General features: G+C 51.0%; 9 protein-coding genes across 9 annotated transcripts; 5 read left to right on the top strand and 4 right to left on the bottom strand.

The window, feature by feature from the left end:
• Positions 1 to 412: 412 nt before the first annotated feature.
• N7477_006988 (uncharacterized protein) lies at positions 413 to 3,830 on the top strand (the record flags this gene model as incomplete). Its single annotated transcript, XM_056968651.1, has 2 exons — positions 413 to 1,594; positions 1,647 to 3,830. The coding sequence occupies 2 exons, from the start codon at positions 413 to 415 to the stop codon at positions 3,828 to 3,830; spliced, it is 3,366 nt and encodes a 1,121-aa protein (XP_056821447.1).
• Positions 3,831 to 5,009: 1,179 nt separating this feature from the next.
• N7477_006989 (tRNA-dihydrouridine(20) synthase (NAD(+))) lies at positions 5,010 to 6,353 on the bottom strand (the record flags this gene model as incomplete). Its single annotated transcript, XM_056968652.1, has 3 exons — positions 5,010 to 5,237; positions 5,288 to 5,665; positions 5,721 to 6,353. 3 exons carry the CDS (start codon positions 6,351 to 6,353, stop codon positions 5,010 to 5,012), a joined length of 1,239 nt encoding a protein of 412 aa, XP_056821448.1.
• Positions 6,354 to 7,253: 900 nt separating this feature from the next.
• Positions 7,254 to 8,314, top strand: ipp1 (inorganic diphosphatase IPP1; the record flags this gene model as incomplete). Its single annotated transcript, XM_056968653.1, has 4 exons — positions 7,254 to 7,430; positions 7,518 to 7,637; positions 7,694 to 8,121; positions 8,182 to 8,314. The coding sequence occupies 4 exons, from the start codon at positions 7,254 to 7,256 to the stop codon at positions 8,312 to 8,314; spliced, it is 858 nt and encodes a 285-aa protein (XP_056821449.1).
• A 781-nt stretch (positions 8,315 to 9,095) lies between these two features.
• On the bottom strand, positions 9,096 to 9,416 carry N7477_006991 (mitochondrial 54S ribosomal mL53 protein; the record flags this gene model as incomplete). Its single annotated transcript, XM_056968654.1, has 1 exon — positions 9,096 to 9,416. One exon carries the CDS (start codon positions 9,414 to 9,416, stop codon positions 9,096 to 9,098), a length of 321 nt encoding a protein of 106 aa, XP_056821450.1.
• Positions 9,417 to 9,978: 562 nt separating this feature from the next.
• N7477_006992 (putative protein transport membrane glycoprotein Sec20) lies at positions 9,979 to 11,246 on the top strand (the record flags this gene model as incomplete). The annotated part of the gene is made up of 3 exons (XM_056968655.1): positions 9,979 to 10,298; positions 10,371 to 10,612; positions 10,672 to 11,246. The coding sequence occupies 3 exons, from the start codon at positions 9,979 to 9,981 to the stop codon at positions 11,244 to 11,246; spliced, it is 1,137 nt and encodes a 378-aa protein (XP_056821451.1).
• A 318-nt stretch (positions 11,247 to 11,564) lies between these two features.
• N7477_006993 (replication factor C subunit 2) lies at positions 11,565 to 12,907 on the top strand (the record flags this gene model as incomplete). Its single annotated transcript, XM_056968656.1, has 4 exons — positions 11,565 to 11,689; positions 11,742 to 11,820; positions 11,877 to 12,689; positions 12,746 to 12,907. The coding sequence occupies 4 exons, from the start codon at positions 11,565 to 11,567 to the stop codon at positions 12,905 to 12,907; spliced, it is 1,179 nt and encodes a 392-aa protein (XP_056821452.1).
• Positions 12,908 to 13,894: 987 nt separating this feature from the next.
• On the top strand, positions 13,895 to 14,877 carry N7477_006994 (uncharacterized protein; the record flags this gene model as incomplete). The annotated part of the gene is made up of 3 exons (XM_056968657.1): positions 13,895 to 14,361; positions 14,419 to 14,490; positions 14,514 to 14,877. The coding sequence occupies 3 exons, from the start codon at positions 13,895 to 13,897 to the stop codon at positions 14,875 to 14,877; spliced, it is 903 nt and encodes a 300-aa protein (XP_056821453.1).
• A 240-nt stretch (positions 14,878 to 15,117) lies between these two features.
• Positions 15,118 to 15,858, bottom strand: N7477_006995 (MARVEL domain-containing protein; the record flags this gene model as incomplete). The annotated part of the gene is made up of 1 exon (XM_056968658.1): positions 15,118 to 15,858. The coding sequence occupies one exon, from the start codon at positions 15,856 to 15,858 to the stop codon at positions 15,118 to 15,120; it is 741 nt and encodes a 246-aa protein (XP_056821454.1).
• Positions 15,859 to 17,455: 1,597 nt separating this feature from the next.
• N7477_006996 (WD40 repeat domain-containing protein) lies at positions 17,456 to 19,430 on the bottom strand (the record flags this gene model as incomplete). Its single annotated transcript, XM_056968659.1, has 4 exons — positions 17,456 to 18,220; positions 18,274 to 18,860; positions 18,917 to 19,044; positions 19,123 to 19,430. The coding sequence occupies 4 exons, from the start codon at positions 19,428 to 19,430 to the stop codon at positions 17,456 to 17,458; spliced, it is 1,788 nt and encodes a 595-aa protein (XP_056821455.1).
• Positions 19,431 to 19,726: the final 296 nt, after the last annotated feature.

Consider the following 19,726-nt stretch of genomic DNA (forward strand, 5'->3'; position numbering starts at 1 on the left):
ATGGTGGATTGGATTTATTTAAACGTTGATGTGGCGAATATGGAAAGTCCCGGGTGTTTGGAATAAGGTGAAGCTATCAATGGATATTGCGGAGAACACTAATGCGTCCCCAAGTCACATGGGGCGTGGGCTTACTTCCAACATCACCATGGGATTGTAATATTCGGCATCTCCCATAGACAATCAGCTTAGTCCTTCTTAGTTCATCTCTCATCTTAAATATCATATACCAGAGTAGGAGTCTCGGTTAAATTGATTGATCCTCTCGCGCCTCTATAATTCACGTGATCCGAGCGCGTCGGTATCGCGTTCTCCGCCGGCAGAAAAAACGTTCCTGGATACCAGAGAGATCAGACAAGAGGCTGGCCTCGACTGCCGAAAGAAGGGATACGGGGAATTATTATCCTCCGCTATGAACGACTCGGTGCCTGATACTCCCGTCCGGGGCAACAACTCTGCGCCAGGCACACCTGACCAGGAAGACTACGAGACAATCGCCACCCTGCCTGCGCATTCAATAACGCCTACTCAGCGATTGACGCAGCCTACTCAACTAGTCGACATGCCATATTCACATTCGAACAATAGCACCGTCGTTCAGGTCGCTGCCTCGTCACCACCTGCTCCGGCCCATTCTCCCCCTCGGCGCGGAGGCCTTTTATCGTCTCTCATGGCCCCCTCTGGAACTCAATTCCGTCCTCCTCCAAACTCCCTCGGTCCTGCGAAAAGAACCCCCATCCTCGACTCCGAAGATGGTCCGACATATCGAGGAGGTTCTTCGGACGAGGACGAAAACTACACTGTGCGAAGCGGCGACATCAGACCCGCAATGTTTGGAAAAGATCGCAGCCCGGAGAAGGAGAAGGTCGCAGAGTCGCCTGTGCGTCCTGGGGCTGGCCCCATGGATCGGTTCAGGGAAATCACTGCCTCAGCTATGTTTGATCCCAGTGCCAATGGCATCAAACGATCTGCCGATCAAATGAGCCCTGCGGGTGCTTCCAAGGGGGTTGCCATGAAACGGGCCCGACAAGATGCGCCTTCCCGCGCCCAGCCCGTGATTTCCATCAATGCAGATGACAGCATGCTCGACTACCGGATTCGAGTCAAGGTTGAACGCATTCAAAAGGTCATGCCCAGCAAGTCAAACCAGGAATGCGTGGATGCGCTCAGGCAAACCAACGGAAACTTTGACGACGCTATGAACTACCTCGTCAATAGTGACATGGGTAACGACCCGGTGCACGATGTCATCCCAATTGAGTCTTCTGAAGACGAGTTGAGCGCCTCGCCTGCTCTGAAGGGAGGCGCTGTACCTATTGCCAAGCAAAAGATCAAGGCTCGCGGTACCATTCATGACAAATGGGCTGCGATGAATTTGCCAGCCGGATCAACTCACAAGGAGCCTTTGGATGAAGCGAAGCCGCGAGGTCGTCTTGTGCGAGGCCCAAGAAATCGGGCGTCCTCTCCTGTGGCCATCACAATTGACTCCGATGATTCCCCTCCCAAAAAGCAGCTCAGCCGACTCCAGAAGGGTCGACGACGACTGTCCTCTGCATCTGTCGAGGCAGACTTTTCCGACTCCAACGATTCGGATGTACAGGACGAGAACTCCCCCCGCTGGCGGCCTGGATGACAAAGTTCTGAAGTTCTTTAACACCTGTAACGTTCGCGATCTTGCCGATATCGCTGCTGTCCCTCAAGAGACGGCCAAGGTGATAACCGACAATCGTCCATTCCACTCTCTTGACCATGTGCGTTCGGTCAGTGCGCCCGTCGACCCGAATGCCAAACCGAAAGGCAAGGGCAAGCCTCGCAAGCCACCAAAGCCGATTGGCGAGAAAATTGTTGACAAGTGTCTGGATATGTGGACTGGTTATCTAGCTATTGATGCTCTTGTCGCCGAATGCGAGGCTCTGGGACGACCTGTTGCTGATGAAATGAAAAAATGGGGTGTGGATATCTTTGGCAAGCGCGACGGAGAACTCGAGCTCACGACTCTCGGTAATGGCGCCGCCAGTTCTCACGATTCTGGTATTGCGACACCTTCTTCGAAACATCAGTCCCCTGATGGAACGGCAGACGACGATGATGAAGTTGTTGTTGCGGTCTCTCGCAAGCCCAACAACGAATCTCGGTTCATCTCACAGCCGTCTATCATGGCTGATGATCTAGAGATGAAAGATTACCAGGTCGTAGGCATCAATTGGCTGAATTTGTTATTTGAGAAAGACATGAGTTGCATATTGGCAGATGACATGGGTCTTGGGAAGACCTGTCAAGTCATCGCATTTCTTGCTTCACTTTATGAGAAGGGTATCCGGGGCCCTCACCTCATTGTCGTGCCTTCTTCGACCATTGAGAACTGGCTTCGCGAATTTCAGAAGTTCTGTCCGAAACTGAATGTCATGCCATATTACGCTGGAATCAACGAACGTGCCGACATCCGTTACCATATTCAGGATAACCGCGACGACATCAACGTCGTTATAACTACTTATACCATTGCGAAGGCCAAGGATGATGCTAAATTCTTGCGCGAGATGAAGTTCACTGTTTGTGTCTATGATGAAGGCCATGTATTGAAGAACTCCGACTCACAGGTGTACGAAAAGCTCATGCGCATTTCGGCCCGCTTCCGTCTCCTTCTCACCGGCACGCCGCTGCAGAACAACCTGCAGGAACTGGCGTCTCTTCTCGGCTTCATCTTACCCCGAGTGTTCCAAGAGCATAAGGAAGATTTAAAGGCAATCTTCTCCAACAAAGCCAGCACCTCAGATGAGTCTCACGCAACACTGCTGTCCGCACAGCGCATTGAACGTGCTAAGTCCATGCTCAAACCATTCGTGCTCCGCCGCAAGAAGCATCAGGTCATTGACCTGCCCGCCAAGCACTCTCATGTCCAGTACTGTGAGATGAAACCGTCGCAGCGTACCATATACGATAATGAGAAGGAGCAAGTGCGTCTGCTTCTAGAAGACCGTGCCGCTGGCAAGAAGACTGGCTCCAGGTCTGCCAACATTCTCATGAAGCTCCGTCAAGCCGCCATTCATCCACTTCTCCGCCGCCAACACTATACCGACGCCATTCTCCAAAAGATGGCGAAGGCTTGTCTCAAGGAAGACAAATGGGCCATGTCTGACCCCAACATCATCTTCGAGGAACTTCTGCCCTACAATGATTTCGAGTGCCACCACATGTGCATCGACAACCCGAATTCGCTGGGCAAGTTCAAGCTCAAGAATGAGGAGTGGATGGACTCAGGCAAAGTCGACGAGCTGCGCGCGCTCCTGAAGCGTTTCATCGAGAATGGCGACCGTACTCTGATTTTCTCGCAATTCACCATGGTCATGGACATCCTTGAAAATGTCCTCCAGACCCTTCAGATCGAATTCGTCCGTCTGGATGGTCGCACCAGCGTCGAGGACCGCCAGTCTATCCTCGACCATTTCCACGAACACACCTCTATTCCCGTATTCCTCCTCTCCACCAAAGCAGGTGGTGCCGGAATCAATTTAGCCTGCGCCAACAAGGTCATCATCTTTGACTCCTCCTTCAATCCCCAGGAGGATGTGCAGGCTGAGAACCGCGCCCACCGCGTTGGTCAAACTCGTGAGGTCGAAGTCTTCCGCTTCGTCACTCGCGACACTATCGAGGAGCAGATCTACGCCCTTGGTCAGACTAAGTTGGCACTTGACCACGCTGTCGCGGGTGAAGATGAGGGCTCCGGCAAGAAGGGAGAGGAGGCGGGCATGAAAGCTGTCGAAAGCATGGTGCTGGCGAATATGCAACAGGACAAGGGTACTTCGAATGGTGTCGAGGTGTCGAGGTGAAAGAGTAAGTGTCCGGAGAATTTGATTTTTTTCGGTGACGATCACGGTGTTCCTACTTTTGCTTCCCCACTTTTGTTTCACTTTTTTGTGTTCTCTGTATACATCGACATGGAATGGCGCGGACATGATAAACCTGTTAGAGTAGAGCACAGTAGATCACATAAAACATAATGCATCAAGATGATTAGCCCTAGCCCTGCATTAAGCCCACTTGTCTCCAGCTTTAGCCTTTTCGCCGTCTTGGATGTCTAAGCTTCGCAGCCAAACAATTAACACTACATTGTTCCAAATGTGAGCAATAATCAAGTTATCATTTAAATACTGAAGTGGGTATAGCTCGATAGCGTTTTCGATGGTGGCAACAGGCTGCCTATGTACCTCGATATCTTTTGGGAGGTTATCTTCATCCATATTGATCATAATTCATATGCGGAGGTATGCGAGGGTATGCGAAGGTGTGGTGGGGGAAGGTGGCGAGGTTTGCAAAGTGAGGTTTGGAGAGTGAAGATTGGGAGTGAAAATGAGGCTTTGAGCACCTCGTGTTCTAGTGGTTTATAGGGGATTTGCTGCATGGTCGTTTTAAACTAGCAATGGAATAGCAATAAACAAAGGAAAACCGTAGTCATGAGCGTCCGGTGGTGATGAGCATCCATATGAAAAGGGGACGGCTCAATGGCTGTCTGACAACGCAGACTGGACGACACACACACACACACAGCACTCCCTGGTCGGCGTAGCGATCGGTCTGAATGATGCCATCTGGATATCCTGTCGAGACCGTACGGCCATGCCTAATGCTGCATCATGAATAGGAAAACGTGGTGACAACCGGAATGGAATTGGGTAGTTGCTTAGTCTATCTCCAACTCGGTCTTAAAGATGCATCATGCACTGCAGGCATTGGATTATGCCGGAGGCCCACACATATGCTATTGTGTCACCGATTCTCCCACTACACAATACTAGAATCAGAAATCAGTCCGCTTTCTCGTAGAATGAAGACCATTTTTTTGATCAACCCGAGTATATTATCATGCACATGTGTATTTTGGGATATCTAGGTATGGACAGGGAAACACGGCTTCCACGATGCAAAAACAGAACAGAAAGCAATTACCAGGCTATGCAGAACGTAAGAAAAAAAGAACCAGAGCCACATCTTATAGCAAAAGAGGCATTTCAAGCCGCAACCTCAGACTTCTGGGCCATCTGGGCCGGGATCGAAGGATCAATAGTAGCTTGCTCCGGCTCGGCCTTGACCGGTGCGGGAATAGATGAGGTGCGAATGGGGCCACCGTTGTGCACAACAGACGAAGTTGCTTTGGATCGGGTGCTGTTGCCCCCGGCAGCCTTAGCAGACTCGTTGTTCGCCATGGCATTCTGAACAGCCTTGGAGCGCGGGTGGTCCTCTGGGGACCAAGCTCCCACTTGTGGTCTAGGCCGAGAAGCTCATCGACCACGATAGCCTGGGGAACCAGATCATCGAATTTCAGTCGACGGCAAGAATCAGTGTACGTTCGAGATAGCTTGGCTTGCTTGAACTCCTCGTTCTTGCCGGGGATCAGCATATTGAGCAGATACTTCGTGTTTCCAAGACGGTTCTCGCTCTCAATGCAGAAACGAAGGTACTCATGAACGACATCTCGCCATGGTGCGAGTCCTCCGTCCACCTTGGAACGGAAGCATGACGAGTTGGACTCGGCTGAAGTAGCGATCATGGCGCCGTCGACGCCGAATTCTTCCATCAGTGCCAGACCGTGATCGCGAGAGGTTACGTCGCCGTTCATGATACATGCGACACCGGCTTTGTGACACACGTCTGCGATCATGCGGAGCTGATCTCGGATTGCGCGCTCACGGGGGCGCATGGGGGGTTGTGCGACAATGCACCGTCAGACCTGTGATACCGGTGCGAACGAGTCGAGAGACGAGAGCCTCAGTAGCCTCGGGGGTCTCGAGAATACGAATCTTGACAGAAATGCCGATTTGGAAAGGCTCGCCGACCTCGCGGACCAGCGTTTCGAGAATAGAGACAAGCTTGTCGGGAGTGCGTAGCAGCGCAGCTCCCATGCCGCCGCTGGTGCTGAATGGCTTAGGGCAGCCTGAATTGACGTCGATGCCTGACACGTCGGCTGCGACAACCTTGGCAGCCTGCACAGCTAATTCCGGGTTCGCCGTGCCCATCTGGTAGATGAGACGACCCTTCTCGCGTATGGGGTCAAGGCGATAGATGACCGATTCCTTTGAGACGATATCGGGACGGCCGCCGTTGGAAGGCATGCGAGTGAATTCAATACAACCGTTCCGTGGATTCACTTGGCGCTGGCAGCCAATTATGGCGCGGTCGATCGTCTCAGGACCCCAGACCAGGTCGGCCCCGTATTTGAGAGCGAGCAGGCGTGAGGGTAGTTCGCCGGAGCGCACCATCGGGGCTAAGACGATTTTGCCACGATAATCGACTCCGTTGGCGGGGATGGGCACGCGCGGGGCAGCCGCGGTGACGGACTCGGCGAGGGAAGACATGGCGGAGCGTACAAGTCTGATCATAGCATGCTGAGAAGGGAGGAGGGGTCCCAGGTGGAGGTTGTATAGACTTCCTCTTTTCGTCGGCCAAGTCCGCCACATCACGTGGTGATAAGCCCTATCATGGATTTTTTTGCACTCTTTTTGTTTCGTCGGTGACTGTGTGCTCGACCAATGACCTTCCATATTGAACAAGCGGAGTCCACTACAGTTTGCCACTGAAAATATAAGAATTGCATTGTGCAGAGTCCTGCCACAGGTCTTAGATTTGAGAGGGCAAGTATAGCAGAGATCTAGGATTCTATGTCATAGTGGTACCTGGGCAGGGCTTGGACTATCCCGATATAGGCTAGTACTCACAGGCCGGAGTACATGCAGAGCGCATATGTCAGGATTGTGCACGAGACCTCAGTCTAGTTCACTCCCAAATCGCTAGGTGAATGCTAATTGAGCCCAACTTTTCACAATTCAAAGTTTCTCGGAAGTAGTCTATGTAGAAAGTTGGTCGGGATGCCCACTATCGAGCACAACATGCCCGGGCGGAAGCCGAAAAAGAAAAAAGGACCCGCGACAGGGGCAGACCGACCCAGTCGGAAGCATTGACATGCCACGCAAAACGGAAAACCTGGTTCCCTAAGTTGACGCGATCGTCAGCACCTTTGCATTAACCTTGGAATACCTAATATATCATTGCCAACACAGCCAATGGCCCTAGCCCGACATCCTTTGGCCCGACTGGGATTTCCTGCCTCCACCGCCTCGCGCTGTGTTTGGCGCACATCAGCTATGCTGGCTGCCCCCACCTCAACCCCTCCTCTTTCCTCCTTTTCTCCCCCCACTACTTCTTCTCTCTCTCGCGCTGCTTTACTATCTCGTCATTTTACTTCATTTACACCCAAAATGTCTTACACCGTCCGCAAGGTTGCCCAGCCTTATACGCTGGAGCACCGTATCTACATCGAGAAGGATGGCAAGCCCGTCTCTCCCTTCCACGATATCCCCCTCTATGCCGATGAGAAGGAGGGCATCTTGAACATGGTCGTTGAGATCCCTCGCTGGACCAACGCCAAGCAGGAGGTACGATAGCGACATCCCGAAGCGCGCATACCCCGCGCTGTACCATGAACATGTCAACGATACTGACGGTCCCGACCCCCAATCCAGATCTCCAAGGATGAGTTCCTCAACCCCATCAAGCAGGACGTCAAGAAGGGCAAGCTCCGCTTCGTCCGCAACTGCTTCCCCCACAAGGGCTACCTCTGGAACTACGGTGCCTTCCCCCGCGTGAGTCCTCTCCCCGGTAATGCTATATAGAGCATCAAAACTCACCCAATTGCCAGACTTGGGAGGACCCCGCCGCCGTTCACCCCGAGACCAAGGCTCAGGGTGACAACGACCCTCTCGACGTTTGCGAGATCGGCGAATTGGTCGGCTACCCCGGTCAGGTCAAGCAGGTCAAGGTCTTGGGTACCATGGCCCTGATTGACGAGGGCGAGACCGACTGGAAGATCATCGTCGTCGATGTCAACGACCCTCTGGCCAGCAAGCTTCACGACGTTGAAGACATCGAGCGCCACCTCCCTGGCCTTCTGCGCGCCACCAACGAGTGGTTCCGCATCTACAAGATCCCCGACGGAAAGCAGGAGAACTCTTTCGCTTTCTCCGGCGAGTGCAAGAACAAGAAGTATGCCATGGACGTCATCAAGGAGTGCTCCGAGGCCTGGGAGAAGCTCATGTCTGGCAAGGCCGACGCTGGTGGCATCAACCTGTAAGTTACTCATTACGTTTTCCATCGCGCTTATTGCAACATGTCGCTGACTCTTTGCAGCGCCAACACCGAGTACGACAACCGCGCCTCCCCGGCCGACGTTGCTGCCGTCCCTCAGAACGAGAACTTGGCCCCTGCCCCCATTGACGGCAGCATTGACAAGTGGTTCTTCATCTCCGGTGCCGCTGTCTAAATTTCGAAATTTGGCTTATCGAAATACCAAAAATTGTTTGATTACTCGCTGCCGATAGGCGGTGTGTATAATGGAATTAAGCTTTGCTGAAGGGTTAGCCGGCTAATCGGTATAATTCATTTGGCTGAAACAATATTACAATTTTGCCACTGGAACTTGATATACGTAGAATATTGAATGCATTCAGCTAGTAAGTTTGATAGGTGACATTCAGTATCAATATCCACACTCTCCGGGTCAGTGCCGCAAGGTCTATCATATTATGCGCCAGGTCAGGCAGCTAGCTTTTTGGACTATATAGGTCAGTCTAACGATGCTCACTAATCACCACAGCATACAACTCAAAGGATCTCCAGAGCTTGAGCGTAATGCAATTTGTCATCAATGACTTTTGTTGGCCTAGGAGTTCTTTGGGGCTATGCTCTGACACGTTAACACGAAAACATATATAGCGAGCAAGATGCGATTTCAAGGTCGGGAAATAAGTGATGCTAAACACATGCCCGCGGATAAGCATTCGGAGCCTGAAATATTGGGGACCAATCCTTTGAAGAAAATCTCCATGTAATATACGATCAATGAAACCTTGAAAGCGGTACAATAAAACGCCCGGTGGGATTTGGTATCAAATACTCTCAGAGGTCCGATTCTCCCACACGCCATAATAACAAGCTAGAAGATAATATGATACATAACGATAAAGCAGTCCAGGATCTCATACGAGACCTAGACTATGCAAATACAACATCTTCCACCAATATGCAAGCAAAGAAAGAGAGTATTAACCCTTCAAACTAGCTTCACGTTCCAACTGACGCCCAACGCGCGAAACCTCCTCAACAACGTCTCCAATCTTCATGCCTCGCTTGCCAACCTCAAGGGTCAATTCCTTGCCGCCCTTGAAGCCCACTGTCATGACAGGCAGCTGTGTGGAGTTGCGCGGCAATTGGGTAACCTTGATGTCGATATGCGTGGGGCTGCTCGTCGGCACTGTAGTGGGTGTGCGCAGCAGAGTGAGGAAGAGCCGACAGGGTCGGGAGGCTGCTGTGAAAGGGTTGAAAGTTGTGCGGAAGGAAGTGATTGTGCTGATAGGAATAGGCATCTTGGTGGTTGGTCTGATAGGGCTTGAGTACAGACTCCTCGATTTGTGAGAACAGACAGCTATTATTCCAGCGTTAACAATCTGCCTCATACGCGGAGTGATGGGGATTGATGTTCGATCTAGAGGCGTACCTGGTCGGTTTGATCGGGGGTATCGGAAGTTTTTTTTGTAGGGACGAACGAGTGGGATCGCTGCACGAAGAAGGGTACCGTAATATACTTGGACAGACTGTTCGCTGGGCTTGAGACAGATCTAGTCTGATTCGCAGCGCAAATCGAAGTGGCTGAGGAATTGAAGACTTGACAGGCGTAGCAGATTTCCCCGAATCGCGGACTGCGAGGGAAAGTCCAATGTTTGTCATCGATGCAAACATATCAACACACCCACCCACGCAACCTGGCAACTTGCGACTGCTTCAAACCAGATTATACGCATTTCAAGCGCGCGAGTTGAAAGCATTCGCACCGTGGTATTGTATGCTACGGTCGCACACAGTTTCTTCGAGTCCGCTTCAATTTTCCGTTGCATGCGCTGCGCCTACTGATACCTCAACACCCCAAACATGTCATCCACGGCAGCTCTTCAAGGCCGCTTGAAGCAGCTGTCGGCCTCTTTGGGGCAATTACAGCCCCTTCTTGAACGACTGCGCAATTTTACAGCTTCTATTGGCCAGGGTGACGAGGCCCGCGTGGAGCTTGGGTCAGAGATCCACAGCCAGTTGAAAGATGCCGAGGAAGAGCTCGAGCTTCTGCGGGTAGATGTTGAGGCTTTAGAATCGACCTCGGACAATCGGAAAAAGCCTTTCATGGTGAATGGGGAAAAAGAAGCCGAGAGAGAACGGGTCATTGCCATGGCGCGGCGATTGGCGGATGAACTGAAGAAGTACGCTCTCTTTTACCACGCGGTGATTCTGACAGGGATATGGAGTGCTAATATGATTGCTAGAACTCGTAGAGAGTTTCGGAATGCCCAATTACAAGCCAAACGCAATGCCGAGCTTGCGAAGCGCAAGGAGCGCGAGCTCTTGCTGTCAAGGTCACAGTCACCGTCCGAGCGACAGCGCCATCCGTCAGAGAAATTTACACAGCATGACTTGGTGTTGAATGCATCAAACGATGTCACTGCTGCGTTGCGTAGAACCCACAACCTGATGCAGGCTGAGCTTTCGCGCAGTCAATTTGCGCAAGAGACCCTTGGTCAGTACACTTAGATATGCGGTAACCACGTGCACACAAAACTAATATTCAGTGCTTAGAACAATCAACCGCTGCAATCTCCTCTCTGTCTGAGTCTTACAACAGTCTTGATACCCTACTCGCATCATCTCGCAGTCTCGCGAGCTCCCTTCTCCGCTCTCAAAAGTCAGATACCTGGTATCTCGAGACTGCATTCTATATCCTCGTCGGAACCATCACATGGCTTCTATTCAGGCGTATATTGTACGGGCCGATGTGGTGGCTCGTCTGGCTTCCATTTAAGTTTGCCCTGAAATTTGTGTTTGCTACCTTAGGTGCGGTCGGACTGACAAAGGGATCAACCGACATATCGTCCACCCATGTTGCCGGTGAGATTTCTGCGACCATGCAACAGACGGCAGCGGCGATTTCTGGACAGCCTGCACCACCTCACATTGCTTCTTGGGAGGATCAGCCGTCCACAGATGACGAGGACCGGCTCATTGATCAGATTGGGAAGATGGTTGAAGAGGGGAAACAGAAGGGTACAGGCATTGATGATATATCGCCCGAGGAGAGGCAAAGGCAGGCGGAACTTCCTCGCAACACGAAGAAAAGGATGTTTGAGGCGGAACCTGTCCGGGACGAGCTATAGACACCATCTTGTAATGATAATTTACGCCAGCCACGAAGCATTGATTGTATATCTGACCCCATTCTCAGCTGTATTGTGCGGGAGCTCGCTGTTCATGTGTTGACTGAGACTTTACCGATGCACTCTGATGTATGTGATCTACTGGGGCTTTCACTTTCCAAATCGCGATCTACAGCTGCTTACTTCAGCTAAGTGCTACGCGTGTCACGTGGAGACGCGTCTCCGTGAAAGGCGTCTTCACCTAGTTTCGGCTTCCACAGTGATTGTAGTCTGAGCTCCGAATTGTCTCGTGGCGCTCAATTTGAATCTCATATCACCATGGCCTCCACGTTCTTCAACAATAAGGCCCGCGCCGCTGCAGTTGCAGCATCCAGCAGCTCCAAGGCCAAGGCTGGAGACGGCAAGGAAGATACGACTCGCCAGCAGCCATGGGTTGAGAAATAGTACGTATCTTGAGGTCTTCTTATTAAGATTGAATCTCTCTAACATAAACAGTCGCCCGAAATCTCTCGACGATGTCGCCGCGCAAGACCACACCACGAAAGTCCTTCAGCGCACCTTACAAGCTTCCAATGTACGCATCACCTCTCAATGCTTCCCATTACGGTCAAATAACCTGGTCCTGTGTAGCTTCCTCACATGCTCTTCTACGGTCCCCCAGGAACGGGAAAAACCTCTACAATCCTAGCGCTTGCCAAATCACTCTTCGGCCCCGCCCTTTACCGTTCCCGCATTCTCGAACTCAATGCCTCCGATGAGCGTGGCATCGGAATCGTCCGTGACAAAGTCAAGAATTTTGCCCGTGCCCAGCTTTCTCAACCTACAGGCCTTGACGCCGCCTATCGCGCGCAATACCCGTGCCCGCCATTCAAGATCATCATTCTCGACGAGGCAGACAGCATGACCCAAGATGCACAGTCTGCGCTCCGTAGGACTATGGAAACCTACAGTCGCATTACCCGTTTTTGTCTGGTCTGCAACTACGTCACTCGCATCATTGAGCCGCTTGCTAGTCGTTGCAGTAAGTTCCGGTTCAAGTCGTTGGATAATTCGGCTGCTGGTGAACGACTGCAGGCAATTGCGCTCGCAGAGAATCTGAAGCTCGATGATGGCGTCATTGATACTCTGATTCGTTGTGGTGAGGGTGATCTCCGTCGTGCGATTACCTATATGCAAAGTGCGGCGAGATTGGTGGGTGCTGCGAAGGCGCCTACCAAGGACGCTGATGATGACGCCGAGATGGCGGATGCTGGAAGTGCTAGCACTCCATCTATTACTGTGCGCAGCATTGAGGAGATTGCCGGTGTAGTCCCGGAAAGTATTCTAGACAGTCTTGTGCAGGCTATGCAACCCAACAGCTCTGGATCCGCGTATGAAGCTGTCTCGAGTGTTGTGACAGATCTGGTGGCGGATGGATGGAGTGCCACACAAGTAGTTGGACAAGTAAGTCCTATTATGCTGCTGTTGCATAGTTGGATACGTACTAATGTGTTTCGCAGTTGTACCGAAGGATTGTTTTTAACGAGGCCATTCCAGATCTTCAGAAGAACAAGATTGTCATTACCTTTTCAGAATTGGACAAGCGACTTGTCGATGGCGCAGATGAGCACTTGTCCATTCTGGATTTGACACTGCGCATCGCTGGCATCTTACGCGGCTGAGTACTTGAAATGACACGGTAAGAGATTCAAGCAAATGGTTCATCTCGGTAAACCCTCGTCATGAAGGTTCAGTGACAGGGGGTGCCATGGCTGGCCAAATAAGCAAAGGCGTTAGGGGTTCATATATCATCGAGGCGTTTTGTACTTACACTATCTGCGGCGCTAGCAGGGTACCGCAACTATGCATGATTCGTGCACGTCTTCCACAGTACTCTCTACACCCTGTTTCGGAAGAAACCCCGGCCCATGCGCACTGATAATTCGTTGACGCCTAACGCGCGCGAGCGGATCTCGTTAGATCGAAGCAAGTTGAGTCACGTTCAGGTGGAGTCTTAGCCTTAGGCTCTAGTCGAAACTTCTACACGCCTCTCGCGATTGAGTTCAGGCATCTAGCACAGCCGCAGACATGGAGAAATGGACATTATGCTTGCCATATAAAACACAAACCCTCTAAACGACTTGCCATTTTGAGACTCCAATGCCCTTTATCCGTGGCGTTCCGACGGGAAACCAAACTACGGTCATGTAATCTCGCTTTGTCCATGGACATCTCCAAAATTTCAATAGTAGCCGAAAAGTTCCCACCTGCACCACGCTTGCACGGCGCTAGATAGCGTCTGGTGTCTGGGCAAGCTAAACTTTGGGGCCAAAAGAACCCTTCGAGCCTCGCTCTGCGACCGTAAGAGACAATGCTAACCGCAATTAGTACTAGACTGGCCGCTTTGATGCTTGGCTCGTCCCTGCCAAGCCCGCAGCTTTCGGGACTCCGATCCTTAGCGAGAGGGGCGGAGATTGCCCTTTAAGCCTCATTTGATCGTCGGAGTGTTTCCCTCCTTGGACCTTGAGACGAGCAGATGTATTTAGTATAGCTTTAGCCCCTTCTTTTGGAAATACACCGTTCACTCTTTTGGTTTGCTTTATTTGCTTTCTTTTGGATTTTGTTTTCCTTTGATATTTTGGTAGTTTTATACTTGACCAAACAAAGTCATGCCTCTCCCTACTGCTTCAGTTGGCGGTGGATGGTACACCTTCGAGAATCTCGGCCCTGCCACCGCGACTTTCACCCCAGCCCCTAGTTGCTCTGCCACGGACCGACTGCAAATCGGTGTAATCCGGTCCAGTTACCCGGAGATTGGATGGAATGTTCAGTGCACCTCGACGGGCTACGAAGGTTGTCTTCCACCTACCACCACCGCTACAGCTCCGGCAACCACGTCGACCGGCTATGAAGAGTACTGGGGCGTTGGAGCATACTACTCCCCAGGCCTGAACTGCCCCGTGGGATGGGCCACAGTTGGCCTGGCCGCTCGAGATGCAAACCAAACCCTCAGCTACTCTGGTATTATGGCTCCCACCACCACCTCGACTGCCAGGTATCACTCCAGGGAAAACGACGCCACTATTCTTGCCAATGTGCTTGAAGCCTCCGAGACTATGGCCCTTTGCTGCCCAAGGTATTTTATTCACCTCTTGACGTCCCTTTAACGTGATAAATAACTAACACCATACAGTGCTATGACCGCTGATGGAATCGGCGGATGCTACTTCGCCGTCCCGATTACACACCCACTCTCGGCTGCTACGTCTATACAACTGCGCCTTATAGCTACGAGATCTCCTCCGTGACCGAGACTCGCTACGGAGCCACCAGCACTTTCCTCATTGATGTTCCGGAATATGGTGATACCGTCACCAGGACTTACTCGAGAGTCTTCTACCCGAAGGACAAGAGCAGGTACACTGGTATCTCTTACGTCCCGATGGTGACTCTTGTGCACCACCAAACCGACATTCAGCCGACTGCTACTGGGAATGCTACTGGAAATGCTACTGCCGCTACCAGTACTTCGACTTCTACGTCGAATGCTGCCGGGCGACTGGCCCTTCGGTCTTCTATTTGGGACGGATTGGGTGCTGTTCTTGGTGTTTCTGCCGCCGCTATGGCATTGGGTGCTGCTATCCTATTTTAAGCCTTGATCCAAGCTCTAGCCCCCGAGCTGAAAGGCTCACATCTTACTTGTTTCGTTTCTCTGGCCAATCTTGTCGCATTTCAATATATCCCAAGACTCATGAATGTCTAATCGCGCATTTTTTTTTAGAAGAAAAAACCCCCCCCCAAAACTAAAAAAGAAAGAATACTTGAATAGAAGTAAAGTGAAATCATCAACGAGGACATAGCTCATGGGTAGCCTTCATACTTGAAAGTTTGCTCATTTCTCATCTTCGTCGTGGAAGTCTCCCTTCTGATCCCGCTTCTCATCCAACGTCTCATGAGCTACCACATCTCCACTCCTCTCCGAACCACCTTGCTTGAGAGCTTGGTATCCAATTTCCTGCTCTCCCAATCGCTCCACATCCTGAATTCGGCCCAACTTGTCCGTCCGGCGGGTAATCTTGCGAGTCCGAATACACCAAGCCACCCCAAGAACGAAAGTCAAGAACCAAAGCAACAAATTGACAACATCAATCCAGACAGCCGCTTTCATACGAGGAACACATTGCGTGAGGTCCTCATATTCAGCATCGATAGGCGAGGCGTAGTAGATACTTCCAAAGACGCCCACCTGTGCCAGCCAGAATACAGAGAGCACGCCATCCCATAGAGACCACAAGACGTGCTTGACAGTCACGATAGCATGTACAGCACATGTTACGGCAGAGAAAACCACAATCATCTCGGCGTAGACCCACTGGGCGGGAGCGGGCGCGTTCCGTTTCGTTGCACGCGCTAGATCGACACCGTAAAGCCCAGCGGCGATAATGGCGAAAATGAATTGGAGGACTCGGAGGATCGCTCGCGAGTATAGACCGAATATGCCATTTTTGTACCAATATTGTTCAATTGATGGGATTTGTTTCGGACTTCCATTAGCCGGCGTGGTTGTGGTTTCGTTGGTGGTATCTGTTGGAGTATACGGCGGAGGAGCGGTGACGGGTCCTTGCTTCGTCATTTTGAACAGAGCTGAAGATATGATGGAGAATCTGAAGTAGCCCAGAGAGGATGGGGCATTGTTATAAGTTCAATTTCCAAATAAAAAGTAAGCTTCTTTTTCCACCTTGAAAAGGGAATTTCACCGTATTCGTACGGTGGCTTCTTAAGTCGGGATCAGCGCTATTCCTATCCAAGTAATTATGTCGTACTCGGGTTACCTAACTTGGAGGTAAATCATTGGACCTTATTTGACTTCCTATAATTAGCAATTTCGAACCAAACTTAACCATGCTCTCCACGTTGAAACGAGTTATTCTCGCTCGCAGGTTGTATCGCACATGAGAACTGGTCCGAAGTCAACGAATGATGTCATCCAACTCCTTATTTATAGAGCCCTCGAGGTTATTTATGGAATGAACTGGCCATCGAAATTTGAGATCTGAGACACGTTGAATCATTGGTAGGCCTAGAACTCGAATGATATAACAAAAGCGGCTTTGTGTAGGAAATCACCTAGGAATTTTTTTGGGTAAAGTGATCAAATCTGGAATGAGTCAAAACACCACCATCTAATTGATCGAAAAGGACCTTGAAGAAGTACTGAAAGGAACAAATTTTGGCAGAATTGACCGCCATTTTTATTCATTTCACCCCGCTAGCTCTTTGTGTGCAAGTGCCCCAAAGGCTTGGAATATTGTGATCACCAGTGTACTTCCTTTTCCTCCCCTTCTGACAAACCTTACCACCTCGAAACAGGCCAGTGATTGGGAAAACTCTTGCACCAGCCACATCTTTGAAATCCAGGGGGATTATATGGAAGGGAAATGCGCGCACATGTTCCTAACTACCATGGAAAAATTGTTGCAGTGGAATCCAGAGACAAGACAGAGCATGCTAGACTTAAGAGCAGGGATTGTCTACATACTTTCGAATGCCGCGAAAGCAGTGGATCTATTCGCGAGCTCAAGAACTATTTGTTAGGCCCAATGGCTCCCGATACACAGGTCCTCAGGTCACGCTACGGATTGCCAGCATGAGTGGACCAGAAATATTGAGAAGAAAGATCAAAGTTTAGCTACTTGAACTAGTAAAATTCGTTCCTAACAACACAAGGCCTCCCACTGATACCTTATCGATGTATGGTGGCGAAATGATCAATCAGATGAGAAGCGCAAACTCAAGTGCAACGCGGGCAGACCAGAAAAGCAGAGGAAAAAAGTTCATGTCATCATTATCAGAGGGAAGAATACTGGAACGAAGTATCCGCGGTAACGCAACGCCAGATGTCAGCCAGTTGAAATACCATAAGCGCCACCGCTGGACCAAAGTGGAAGAAGGTGCGCCTGATGAGATAGCCGGTTAAGAAAAAAAAAAAACCGAGAGAAAAGCAGGAAACAAATCGAAGTCAAATAGACTGAAGTAGGGTGTGCCGTTTCTTGTCGCGCCTTGAACACCACGGTGAAATGCGATGCAGTAAATGCCAATGCATCAGATGTAAAGACCAAATAGAGATTCCTTGTGCCATGCAATAATATCCTCTCCCCGAGGATCAACACCTCAGACCGAACTCCGTGATGAATGCAGGTGAAAGATGTGAAATGAGACTGTCAGTACAGCTAGCGGATGGTGCCCCATTCTGCAAGCTTGCTACCCTCGCGCCGTGAGTCTCTTGTGGCTCGCTTGTCGAAGATCTTCCAGAATCTGAGCGTCTCGTCGCCAGCTCCGGTGACCACGGTCTGACCATCTGGGCTCATAGCTAAGTATAGCACGCGGAATGTGTGACCGGTCAGAGAGACAATTTGCTCCATGCGCGGATACTTCCAGATGACGATCTGGTTTTGACTGTATCCATGGGTACTGATGATCTCGTCGGAGTTCTTGGACCAGGAAAGGTTGCACACCTGGCTGCCCGTGTCCACCTCCTTGATCATCGAGCCAGTCGATGTATTCCAAAACTTGATCGTGCGGTCCGCGGTACCACCGCCCGAAGCGAGCAGATGATGTTGATGAGGCGACCATGCAATGGCCTTGACTGCCGCACAGTGATCTGAAAAGCGGAAGAGGGGTGTTTCGTTCAGCTTATCCCACACCATCAATTTGTTATCGTTTCCACCAGATGCCAGTTGGCCATCTTCAGTATTCCATTTCAAGCCGCACACTTCTTGCTTGTGGCCAGATAGCTTGCGAAGGTACTGATCAGGCGAGCGGACATCGCGATGATAAATCAGACGATCTCGGGAGCCTGATGTCAGGATGTGATCGTTCCATGCCAAAGCACCGACACGATTCGTATGGCCGATCATGGTTCGGAGGCGTCGGCAGTGTTCTGCATCCCAGATCTGCACAAGACCTTTCCCGGTGCCGATGGCTAGATGTGTACCCTTTTGAAATGTCAGTTGTGAGACTCAAGAAATAGAAAATGTACGTCTCTTACCCTTTGAATCCAGTTGACACTGGTCACAGTATCATCCTTCAGCTCACAAAGCTTAGTCACACGGCCGGACTGGGAGTTCCACATGTAGACCGAGTTGGCCAAGCCGACGCCCAGCACATTGCTGCTGCCCCAATCCACTAAATTCAAGTAGAAGTCATCTTGCAGGTCGGGAGCATCCAGAACCTTGTAAGGGACCTTGTTAACATAGCGGGGCTGCTTGCGCGGAGTTTCGAGAATGCGTTGACTATCATATCTTATAGGCGAAAGACTGTAGAGTTCGGAGCGGACATTGAGGTTTGGTCCATGGTGGCTTCTTGGAGTTTTGGAGGGGGTAGGATGGCCCGATCCCGGTCTTGTGGGCCCGTAATTGAAGAGGTTCTTGTGTGGGGTTGAAGGTGTAATGCTCGCGGGGGGAAGATTGGCCACAATATGGGCCGGAGGTGTATGTGACCTGGTTTTGTCGTTGATGCCATTCGAGAAGCCGAGAAGTGGATCGGATGATGCTGTGTTGAGATCGGGCTGGGGAACAGTGTTGCCAAAAAGCTCACTGCGCAAGACGCGAGAAAATGTTCGGTTCGCTTCCTCCGCTGTAATTTCCATGTTAGCAATGGAGAGCGGCGAGTGCTATGGGGAATCTACAAACTCTTCTGGAAATGAAGCTCCGAATGAGGAGCGCGCCTCTTTGACTTTGATGGGGTCGAAGGGCAGCCATCTTCATGTAGCAGGCTGTAAGTTGCCTGCAGGTCTTGACCGTCGCGATTGGGAATAAAACTTCGTTGCAGTCAGTTGCATGTTCTCAGACCCAGTCCGCCCACATCGGCGCCCGTCGCAGCTATCTTGACGACTTACCGGTCTCCATAGACTCGCTGCCTCTTTCGATGAGGACTTGTACCCGGAGTCCTTTCTCTTTGGGTACCAGCCTCGCCATAATCTTTCAAAGCTTTCGCTAGCGCCGAAGCATCGACGGGCTCTGATCCTTCTGCGGCTCGTGGGAGGTCGCCCAGGTTATCGGAATAGAAGACGGTTTTCTTGGCGGGCATGCTCGGTGGGGTCTTTGAGCCTGGCGGTGATACGATTGCTGCTGATTGCGACCTGGTATTTATTCGGTGGGCTCTGGCACTCACGCCTGCGTTTGTGTCCTGAGATTGGTCCCCCATGCTGGCAGCTGGTCCCTGGACCCCAGATGCAAATTGCGCTTGATCAAAAAGTCGACCGGGACGGGCATGCGAGAAAGATAAAAGGTCGAAGTCGAGATCGAAGCGCAGATGCAGACGGTCGGAAGAGAGAGATGGGTGTTGTCCTTTCTTCTATCAGGGTTTGGCGGGTTTGTGATGATCCAGCCACCGATGTTTGGCGCTTCGACACAAAGGTGATCTACGACACTTCACAAAGTGCGGACAAGACACCCAAGTGTTTCAGCGAAACAAAGAAACTGGCATTCAAATCAGCGACG

Source organism: Penicillium maclennaniae (assembly GCF_028827695.1).
Source record: "Penicillium maclennaniae strain IBT 15551 chromosome Unknown utg000006l:1.0-2513246.0:1.0-2515036.0, whole genome shotgun sequence".
Classification (NCBI taxonomy): Eukaryota; Fungi; Ascomycota; class Eurotiomycetes; order Eurotiales; family Aspergillaceae; genus Penicillium; species Penicillium maclennaniae.